The sequence below is a fragment of the Salvelinus alpinus genome, chromosome 12 (genome assembly GCF_045679555.1).
Source record: "Salvelinus alpinus chromosome 12, SLU_Salpinus.1, whole genome shotgun sequence".
Lineage (NCBI taxonomy): Eukaryota > Metazoa > Chordata > Actinopteri > Salmoniformes > Salmonidae > Salvelinus > Salvelinus alpinus.
The window spans coordinates 8960990-8972798 of record NC_092097.1 but is presented as its reverse complement, the minus strand read 5'-3'; the positions used below and the strand labels follow the sequence as shown (position 1 = coordinate 8972798).

Below are 11809 nucleotides of genomic sequence, written 5' to 3'. Positions count from 1 at the left end.
ATGTGATGTGCGCGTATGCAATTACACAATTCGCCCTCGCACTCCATCGAAACAACGCTTTTTAAAAACTTTGGTAAAGCCTAAAGTCTACAAAACGCAGTCCACTCTGTTTGTTACAGATTATAGTTTTGGAAACAGAAAACTGAGAAGATGTTCAGAATGTCGGACAAAATCCATCTCGCTCCATCTTCTCCTACTGCCGGCCACTGGGCTTCCTCTCATCACCATATTTGGTAGTGAGTGGAACGCCAACCGGATGTTTGACATTTATACATCCGGTGAAATATCTGGCTCATTGTTTTTGTCTATTGTGACACTGTGGAGATCCGCTTCCTCACTGTCGCAGATCAGCCAAGATGGCAGATTTCGAAGAACAGCTCACTGGGGAAGAGAAGGTAGCTACATAACTAGTCAGTATTTTGATAAACTTTGTTCACTGTTTTACGATGTTTAGTAAATTAGCTAGGTTGTTGTGTCCTTCCTAAATGATTTTGGCTGCAAAAATAACGTTAGTTAAGCTAGTACCTAGCTAAAGTTAGCTTGCTGGCAGACTAACGTTAACGGTACCTAGTTAAAAACATATTTGAGCTAACTATCCTGTCTGCTAGGGAATAAACTGACGGAGTTAATTGAACCAACTATTCTCCATACGCATCATGTAAATGATACCGAACGCAAGAAGCAGTTTGCGTAAACACGAGTCTGTAGTTAGCCTAAATGTGTGTAAACGTTAGCTAAGGTGTCTTAAGGTCTTAAGACTTAGACACATATACCCACTGTGCTAGACACAACTCCGAAGAACATAGCCATAATTCTATTCATTATCACATTGTCTGTCTTGGTGGTATTACATTGCACCTAGCCGATTGACTATAACAGCCAGGGCTGTCAAACATTAAATACAAGTCTTGAATAATGTCAAATTCAGAATTAGTTCAAATTAAGATGTAATTAAATCAGATTTTATTTTATTTTACTTTACCATAATGACTTCTTGGTTTTGTCTAAAGTAACGGTTAGCACAATTATGTAAATTGAAAAACAGCACACTTGTTTGTTTTTTTACTTAACAAAAATAGAAACTCAACATGAAACAATTTCGAAGATTTTACTGAGTTACAGTTCATATAAGGAAATAATTTTAAATAAATAGATTAGGTGCTAATCTATGGATTTCACGTGACTGAGAATACAGATATGCATCTGTTGGTCACAAAAAAAAACGTAGGGGCGTGGATCACAACCAGTCAGTATCTTGTGTGACCACCATTTGCCTCATGCAGTGTGACACATCTCCTTCGCATAGAGTTGATCAGGCTGCTGATTGTGGCCTGTGGAATGTTGTCCCACTCCTCTTTAGTGGTTGCGGGAAGTGGAGCACGCTGTTTTACACGTCGATTCAGAGCCTACCGAACATGTTCAATGGGTGACATGTCTAGTGATTATGCAGGTCATGGAAGAACTGGAACATTTTCAGCTTCCAGGAATTGTGTACAGATCCTAGCGACATGCGGCCATGCATTAACATGCTAAAACATGAGGTGATGGCGGCGGATGAATGGCACGACAATGGGCCTCAGGATCTCGTCACGGTATCTCTGCATTAAAATTTCCATCGATAAAATTCAATTGTGTTCATTGTCTGTAGCTTATGCTGCCGGCCCATACCATAACCCCATCGCCACCATGGCATTGACATCAGCAAACCACTCACCCACAAAACGCTATACATGTGGTGGTGAGGCCAGTTGGACATACTGCCAAGTTCTCTAAAATGACCTTGGAGGCGGTTTATGGTAGAGAAATGAACATTAAATTCTCTGTCAACAGCTCTGGTGGACATTCCTGCAGTCAGCATGCCAATTGAACAATCCCTCAATTTGAGACAATCTGTGTCATTGTGTTGTGACAACTGTACATTTTAGTGGCCTTTTATTGTCCTGAGCACAAGGTGCACCTGTGTAATGATCATGCTGTTCAATCAGCTTCTTGATATGCCACACCTGTTAGGTGGATGGACTATCTTGGCGAAGGAGAAATGCTCACTAACAGGGATGTAAACAAATTTGTGCACAGTTTGAGAGAAATAAGCTTTTTGTTTGTATGGAAAAATGTATTTAAGCTCATGAAACATCGGACCAACACTTTACATGTTGCATTTATATTTTTGTTCAGTGGCCATTGCATTGTTGTTTTTAGCTGTTTACCTTAGATTGTATTTGGGTTGCCCAAAGGCCGACAGATGGCGATATTGGGTCATTTCATTTTACCGTCCAAAGGGAATCTATGCAGCCAGCTATACACTCATATCCCCTGTGGATTGGTTTGTGCATAAAACATGATCCATTCAGGCTGCAAAGGCAACAATTTCCTCAACTGGATTAAAGGCAAGAAAGCAGATTTTTTGTTGTTGTTGAAATATATGCATACTTTCTTTATGAAACACCATTTTCCACCACCATGGTACAGTGACTAATGCTACTCCCGGATGTTGCGTATCGCGTTCAGCCAATCAGACCAGGGTTGAAAAAAGACTGCTGCAACCTGATTGGCTGAATACGATACGCAACATCTGGGACTTGCATTAGCCACTGTAGCATGGTGGTGAAAAATAAGGAGGAAATCGACACCTTGCAGCCTAAATAGAGATTGTTTTGTGTCTGAACCGGTTCACGGGGGATACGAGTGTATCCGGCTGCGTAGATTCCCTTAAGATGAAAAAATCGCCATCTGCTGGTCTTTGAGGCAGTATTTGGGATGTTTTCAGTGTATTTTAAAAGGGTGACTAAACACCCCGACTGGCAGGTGTTTTTCTGTTGCTCATTAGAAAAATTTGATTTCAGTCTTGGTGTGTTTTCTGACAGCTTCCGTGTTTGGTGGAAGCCTATTTCACTTCCTCAAAAGCCACAGAATAATCTAAGAACTCAAAATCAGTAATTAATTAGACTTTTTTTTGTAGAGGATGTTTTATTTGACATCTAACTAAGGTGTTTGCAGTATTTCTCAAGTAAAAAAAGGGAAAGGTTTTGTATTAGGTAAACAAATTTGTGCTGCTGGGCAGGTCTCTCACTGCCTATGCTATTGGATAGAGAGCAATCACCACAGCTGTTAACCCCATGTTAGAAGGCAAATGGACATCGTCAAATCAAAACCCAACCTTAATTTACTCCTTGTGACGCACATACAGTGTTGTGAAAGTATTTGCCCACTTTCTGATTTTCTCTATTTTTGCTACTGTATGTTATCAGATCTTCAACCAAACCCTAATATTAGATAAAGGGAACTTGAGTGAAGAAATAACAAAAATAATTTATCCTTATTTATTTAATCAACAAAGTTATGCCACACAATTCTTGTGTGTGGAAAAAGTAATTGTCCCCTTGCACTCAATAATGGGTTGTGCCACCTTTTAGCTGCAATGACTGCAACCAAATGCTTCCTGTAGTTGTTGATCAGTCTCTCACATCACTGTGGAGGAATTTTGACCTACTCTTGAATGCGGAACTGCTTTAACTCAGTGACATTTGTAGGTTTTCAAGCATGAACAGCTCATTTCAAGTCCTGCCACATCTCGATTGGGATTAGGTCTGGACTTTGACTAGGTCATTTCAAAACTTCAAATTTCTTGCTTTTTAGCCATTTTCATGTAGATTTGATTGTGTGTTTTGGATCATTGTCTTGCTGCATGATCCAAAGACAACTGGTGGCACAACCAGTTGAGTGTAAGGGGGAAATTACTTTTTCACACAGGGGAATTGGGTGTTGCATAACTTTGTTTATGAAATAAGTATTTAATTGTTACTTTTTCACTCAGGTTCCCTTAATCTAATATTAGGTTTTGGTTGATCTGATAACATTCAGTATAAAAAATATGCAGAATTTGAAAGGGGGCAAATACTTTTTCACGGCACTGTATGTTCCAAACTCAGTTTTTGACCAGACTAACTTTATGACCAAAATGATCCTATTCACTTTGTAGTCATTTTGTATACTACAATAACGGTTTCTGACTCATATTGATGCCACATAGGACATTTTCAAAGGGATTTGTTGCTTTTAAAGGCAGTCGGTCTTGAACACTTTCAGATAATTTAATTAATCGCAATAAAAATTGAATTACAAGAACTCTGACAGCCCTAATTACAACACAAGGAACTTTTGACCTCTTACTTGGTATAGGAATCATTGATCTCATGGAAAGTCCACGCAAACATATTGTACAACGATATTCACAAGACTTCTTCTGAAGGTAATACATTATCATGGTGATTGTGGCCATTTCAACCAATTGCGATTGAATCCCCAAAAACTAAACAACCTTCATATGAAAGCTTGTAAACGGACTGTTCTTGCTGTCAGCTGCATGCAGATACACGTTTGAAGCTGCCTAGTCCCTACTGGGGTGTAGCATTCCTATCACTTCAATGGCAGGCCCACAGCAGGGATATGGTCAGATACATGTACAGACCAGTAGAATGAGTATATGTATTTTGCAAATACTGCTCTGTGTGGGAAGGTGCCTAACAGTCTTTGGGAGCATCTACAGTGCTTTCAGAAGTATTCACACCCTTGACTTATTCACCAATCTAGACACAAGACCCCATATTGACAAAGTGAAAACATGCAAATGTATTGAAAATGAAATACAGATATCTCATTTACGTAAGTATTCACACCCCTGAGCCAATGCATGTTACAATCACCTTTGACAGAGATTACAGCTGTGAGTCTTTCTGGTAAATTCTATAAGAGCTTTACACATCTGGATTGTACAATATTTGCACATTATTCTTTAAAAATGTCTTCAATCTCTGTCAAGTTGGTTGTTGATCATTGGTGGACTGACATTGTCAAGTCTTGCCATAGGTTTTCAAGACAATTTTTGACAATTAAAGTCAAAACAGTAACTAGGCCACTCAGGAACATTCAATCCCATCTTGGTAACTTTGGCTTTGTGTTTTAGATTATTGTCCTGCTGAAAGGTGAATTTGTCTCCCAGTGTCTGTTGTAAAGCCTATTTGAACCAGGTTTTCCTTTTAGTATTTAGCCTGTGCTTAGCTCTATTCCATTTATTTTTATCCTAAAAAAACCTCCCTATTCCTTGGCAATGACAAGCATACCCATAACATGATGCAGCCACTACTATGCTTGAAAATATGAAGTGGTACTCGGTGATGTGGTGTGTAGGATTTGCCCCAAACATAACGCTTTGTATTCAGGACATAAATTTCATTTTAATTGCCACATTTTTGACAGTTCTACTTTGCCTTGTTGCAAACAGGATGCAAGTTTTATTTTTATTCTATAGATGCTTCCTTTTCATTCTGTCATTTAGCTTCGTATTGTGGAGTAATTACAATGTTGTTGATCCATCCTCTGTTTTCTCCTGTCACAGCCATTAAACTCTAGCTTTTTTAAAAGTCACCGTTGTCCTCCTGGTGAAATCTCTGAGCGGTTTCCTTCCTCTCTGGCAGCTGAGTTAGGAAGGATGCCTGCATCTTTGTAGTGACTGGGTTTATTGATACACCATACAAAGTGTAATTCATAATTTCACCATGCTCATTGGGATATTCAGTGTCTGCTTCTATTTTTTCTAAACGTTTTATTTACGCATCTACCAATAGGTGCCCTTCTTTGTGAGGCATTGGAAAACCTCCCTGGTCTTTGTGGTTGAATCTGAAATTCCCTGAGGGACCTTAAAGATAATTGTATGTGTGGGGTAGAGAGGAAAGTTAGTCATTCAAATCACGTTAACACTACTGCACACGGAGTTAGTCCATGAAATTTGTGATTTGTTAAGTGAATGTTTACTCATGAAATTGAGGCCATAACAAAGGGGTTGAGTACTTACATATTGACACGACATTTCAGCTTTTCATTTTCAAATCATTTGTAAAAATGTCAAACACAATTCAACTTTGACGTTATGGGGTATTGTGTGTAGGCCAGTGACCCCAAAAATATATTTAATCAATTTTAATTTTAGACTAACACAACAAAATGTGGAAAAGTCAAGGGGTGTGAATACTTTCTGAAGTCACTTTAGGCCTAACTGTGCAGCAGCATACACACAGCAGAACTTGTTTGTTTCCATTTCTGACATGACCAGTGAAGAGTTGCAAAAATAGAACTATACAGGGAGTACTTTACTTGTATTGAATTAAGCTATATAACCCACACAACCTTTGGGTCTGCATCTGGACATAAACACAGTACCAGTCAAAAGTTTGGACTCACCCACTCATTCAAGGGTTTAAATAACACATATGGAATAATGTATTAACCAAAAAAGCCTTAACCAAATCCATATATTATATTTGAGATTAGTAGTGTGGCTACTATGAAGAATCTCAAATATAAAATAACACTTTTTGGTTACTACATGATTCTGTATGTGTTATTTCATAGATTTTATGTCTTCACTATTCTTCTACATTGTAGAAAATATAAAGAATAACCCTGGACTGAGTAGGTGTGTCGACTTTTGACTGGTACTGTACATAGGCCTACAATACTGTCGTTCCATCAACGGATTTCAGTGCACTCTAGACTTTTTCAGGGGGGGGCCTTGTTAAAATGTCCTAGCTCCCTCCCTGTTTAACTGTCAGTGCCTCTGACACCCCACATGCTTACATATGCATTACAGCTGCTAAGAAAAGCTCCTTCCATCTAAGGAGTGGCTTGGACAGAGCAGAGGTAGGCTCATCAGGCAGCCAAGCCAGTCACTGCTCTCTGCTTCACTCTAGTGACCAGGATAAAATGTCATTACACTGTCTCTGGGTGTAGTATCAGTGGTAGAAATATTCATATGCAAATATCATATAGTACCAAAAAAAATGTATACCTACAGTATACTGACAAAAAAAGTGGATAATGGCCTGTTTATCACATTGTATTGTCTTTCCCTCAGGTCCGCATTGCGGCTAATTTCGTCGTCCATGCTCCACCTGGAGAATTCAATGAAGTCTTCAACGGTGGGTATGCTTAGAAATAGTATGATCATTGTACTGTTTATTTACTACCCAGACACTTGTTTTTTTATACAGTCTGTTAATGCATTGCTGTTGGTAGTCTCTTGATAATGCCATCTCTTGATTTAAGATGTGCGGATACTGCTCAACAATGACAATATTCTCAGGGAGGGTACAGCGCAGTGAGTAGAGTTTTCTTTATTTATCTATATTCTGTTCATGCATTGTTGTGCAAATATAACCTTTTAACCTGCTGTATTTCAACAGTGCTTTTGCCCAGTACAACATGGATCAGTTCACCCTTGCCAAACTTGAAGGGTATGATGATCAGGTAAGATGCTCAGTCACCTGAACTGTGACTCTTACCCAGCTGTTTTGAAACTGGTTGGTCTCATACTGTGACATACATACATGCATGCATGCATACATACAGTACCAGTCAAAAGTAGCCACCCTTTGCCTGGATGACAGCTTTGCACACTCTTGTTTGTTTGTATGTATGTTTGATGTCTTTGCTATTATTCTACAATGTGAAAATAGTAAAAATAAGGAAAACCCTGGAACGAGTAGGTGTGTCAACTTTTGACTGGTACTGTGTACGTATGTGTAAATATCACATTAACTGTAAGGTCAATGCAGCAACTGATGCCCTCTATCTGTGTCCCTGTGCTCCGTCCCTCTACAGGTACTGATCACAGAGCATGGAGACTTGGGCAACGGCCGTTTCTTTGACCCCCACAACAAGCAGTCATTCAAGTTTGACCACCTGAGGAAGGAGGCCAGTGACACCCAGCCCCACGAGGGAGAGGCGTCTCTCAGACCCTGGAGAGATGCGTGTGACAGTGCCCTGAGGGCCTACGTCAAGGAGCACTACCCCAGCGGCGTCTGCACTGTACGTCCTCCCTTTCACCTGCAGGATAGGATTCTTTTAAAAAATTTAACCTTTTTATTTAACTAGGCAAGTCAGTTAAGAACGTTCTTATTTACAATGACGGCCTACACCGGCCGAACCAGGACGAGACTGGGCCTATTGTGCGCCGCCCTATGGGACTCCCAATCACGGCCGGTTGTGATACATCCTGGATTCGACATAATATTATTATCTTTAAAGAGCTGTTCATGCTGGAAACATTAATTATTTTGGACTGTACAAGTGTAGTTGATAAAGATGAGCATGGTAAACATTGACAGAACCTTGTTTTATTCATCACAGGTTTATGGGAAAACTATAGACGGCCAGCAAACCATAATTGCTTGCATTGAAGGTCACCAATTTCAACCAAAGAACTTCTGGTAAATGACAGTGTACAATGCAAGTACACTTTAAGAAGTCTTAATTTAAATTAAATTTTGTTTTGTTTTTGTTTACAACATAATATCTACTTCTATGACTGGGTAAGGAGTCAGGACTCATATTGATTTGTGTTTTCAGGAATGGCCGTTGCAGGTCTGAATGGAAGTTCAGTATATCCCAATCTACAGCTCAAGTCGTTGGAGTCCTCAAAATACAGGTAGGCTAGTGTCTGTCGCCAAGTGTCCTCCATTTTGTCCGGCTGTGTAAAAGCCTGTTCAAAGACAACGGGTTGGGCACAGGCCCCTGAAAGTCAAATTGATTTACTGAAAATGTATCTTGTTCTCATGTCATATTGTATATTGCTTCTCACCCCTATCTTGTGGTTATAGGTACATTACTATGAGGATGGAAATGTGCAGCTGGTCAGCCACAAGGATGTCCAGGAATCCCTCACAGTGAATGTGAGTTTCCCTTTCAGTAGAATGTGCCCACAATCAGTAGCACTAAAGGCATGCTTCTTTTGTAAAGGACACTGGTAATGATAGAACTCTTGAAGTGTCAGTCAACCCTAGTAGAGGAGACACTTATGATACTCTACTGTGGTTTTGTGGCCTATTTCCTCTAACCTGCACATAAGTGTTAAAAGGAAGTAGAAGGGTGCAGACTAACTGTTCATTGGCGCATGAGGGGAAGTAGGATGAAGAAGAAGAAAAAAGAAGTCCTTTATGATAGAGAGATGGTCTTCAATATCTGTCAAGTTTACAGGCAATTGTCAAAGGCATGAATTCTGATGTTTTTATTAGTCCTTTGGCATGACAACTCTTATCTTACATCAGAGGTGTGACACTTGTTTTTGATTCTCTTGTTTTGACAGAATGAAACTCAGACTGCAAAGGAGTTTGTGAAAATCATTGAGGATGCAGAAAATGAATACCAGGTATGCAACTTATGTTTCCTCCCAGTAATATTTTGATAAATTGAAGAAGATAAAACAATTATTGGGGGGGGGGGGCGAGAGTCTAAACATTTCTCTCATTTCCAGACGGCCATCAGTGAGAATTACCAGACCATGTCTGACACCACGTTCAAAGCCTTACGCCGACAGCTTCCTGTCACCCGCACCAAGATTGACTGGAACAAGATCCTCAGCTACAAGATTGGCAAGGAGATGCAGAATGCCTAGAGGACAGTTTGTCGGTCTGTCTGTTACTGCAAAGACAAATCGCTTGAATGGGTGAAATCAGAAAAGGAGAGGGTGGTCTCATGAAATTTGTGGTCTAATGTGTCTATTTTGTCTGCGTTTAAGAATGCCACGATTTGATGTCAGGAGTTAGTGTACTTCCTTCGCCACGTTACAAGGTGATGCCTTCATTTTAAGAGGACATTTTGATGGGTTGTTCAGCTCTGACTCATTTGCAACAACAACAAAACAACAAAAATATATATTTTTTAATGCCTTTACTGACACTGAAAGTTTGGGTCATTGGGTCATCCCCTCCTGCCCACACACATGCACACACTCACGCTTCAAATTGTAGTCATACCCCTCAGTTGGTTGTCTGGGTGCCACAGGTAGCAATCTGTTTAAGCACTGTTTGTAACCCTACAAGTGCTGGGATTCAAACAAATGCAGATAAACGACCTGTGTTTTGTGGTTGATCTTTGGTTAAAGGTGATTTCTGATTGAGCTGCCGTCCGCTTCGTTTACGGCTAATTTGATCTCTGTTAATGTCTGGGGATATTGCTTTTAACAACATGCACACAGCGATAGGCTTTTAATCTGCGTTGGATTGAATTCTGACCTATATAATTTTGTATAGGTATTGGCAAATCTTTCTGTAACCCAAGGTCTCCTCTGAGTGAGGTGTATACTCCTTTTAATATGACAAAAATATAGTGCACCCCCCCACCCCAAAGAAAAGACCCAAGTAACAGTTCTGTTCCGTGCAATCTTTCCCGTGGTAAAGATATGTACTTTGAACTGTTTGAAAAAATCATAATAATTCATCACACTGAATGAATCTTCATTTCACACACGAGGCAGGCCTACGTGCTCGGCTCTGTGGTTTAATCAAGCCTAAACAAGTACAGTACCATCAGTATCCTCTATCAGTAATTAGGCTACGTTAATATATAATACCTATATTCCCTTTTTACCTCCTTTTTAGCTTTTTACTCTATTTTTTTATACAAAATGTCAAACATGTATAATTAACAAAAGGAATGAAGAAGTTGCACCAAATGCAATGCTGTAACTATTGTGATCATTAACTGTTAACCATAGTGTTTCCCATACCAGTGTGTAGAAATCTTCTGATTGGGGGAAATTCAAATCAGAATTGGTGCCAAATGTGTAAATGCTGAAAAACACTGAAAATACAGTAAAGGGACAATTTGAATAAAGACACATTATTGTATATCACTTTATAATGAAGTACCTCTTGACTGTTTACATATGAAATATGATACAGATTCATTGTCTGTGTACTGGTACATTTGTGTCCAATGCGTAAAAGCATTTTGGACAATATACTATTTTTGCCATATTGTCCTCTGCTTTCAGTTCTTGTGTCTCTAAACTATTCTATACAGTGCATTTGGAAAGTATTCAGACCTCTTGACTTTTTCCACATTTTACATTACAGCCTTATTCTAAAATGGATAACATTTCATTTTCCCCCCTCAACACACAGTACCCCATAATGACAAAGCAAAAACAGGTTTTTAATAATTTTTGCAATTCTTGGGTATGAAGCTACAAGCTGGCACACTTGTATCTGGGAGTTTCTCCCGTTTCTTCTTTGCAGATCTTCTCAAGCTCTGTCAGGTTGGATGGGGAGTGTTGCGGCACAGCTATTTTCAGGTCTCTCCAGAGTTGTTTGATCAGGTTCAAGTCCGGGCTCTGGCTGGGCCACTCAAAGACATTCAGAGGCTTGTCCTGAAGCCACTCCTGCATTGTCTTGGCTGTGTGCTTAGGGCTTAACCTTCGCCCTAGTCTGAGGTCCTGAGCGCTCTGGGGCAGGTTTTAAAGGATCTCTGTACTTTGCTCCATTCATCTTTCCCTCGAATCCTGACTAGTCTCCCAGTCCCTGCCACTGAAAAACATCCCCACAGCATGATGCTGCCACCATGCTTCACTGTAGGGATGGTGCCAGGTTTCCTCCAGATGTGATGCTTGACATTCAGGCCAAATAGTTCAATCTTGGTTTCATCAGACCAGAGAATCTTGTTTTCCATGGTCTGAGAGTCCTTTAGGTGCATTTTGGCCAACACCAGATGGCTGTCAAGTTCCTTTTACTGAGGAGTGGCTTCTGTCTGGCCACTCTACCATAAAGGCCTGATTGGTGGAGTGCTGCAGAGATGGTTGTCCTTCTGGAAGGTTCTTCCATCTCCACAGAGTAACTCTGGAGCGCTGTCAGAGTGACCATCGGGTTCTTGGTCATCTCCCTGACCAAGGTCCTTCTGCCCCGGATGCTCAGTTTGTCTGGGCGGCCAGCTCTAGGAAGAGTCATGGTCGTTGGTGGTTCCAAACTTCTTCCATTTA

The 11809-nt window shown here is 40.1% G+C and overlaps 1 protein-coding gene across 1 annotated transcript; it reads left to right on the top strand.

The window, feature by feature from the left end:
• Positions 1-210: 210 nt before the first annotated feature.
• Positions 211-10692, top strand: LOC139535445 (F-actin-capping protein subunit alpha-1-like). The gene is made up of 10 exons (XM_071334852.1): positions 211-395; positions 6911-6974; positions 7102-7153; positions 7239-7302; positions 7657-7863; positions 8185-8264; positions 8404-8482; positions 8655-8726; positions 9140-9202; positions 9308-10692. Exons 1-10 carry the CDS (start codon positions 357-359, stop codon positions 9446-9448), a joined length of 861 nt encoding a protein of 286 aa, XP_071190953.1. The 5' UTR covers positions 211-356; the 3' UTR covers positions 9449-10692.
• The last annotated feature ends 1117 nt before the right edge of the window (positions 10693-11809 follow it).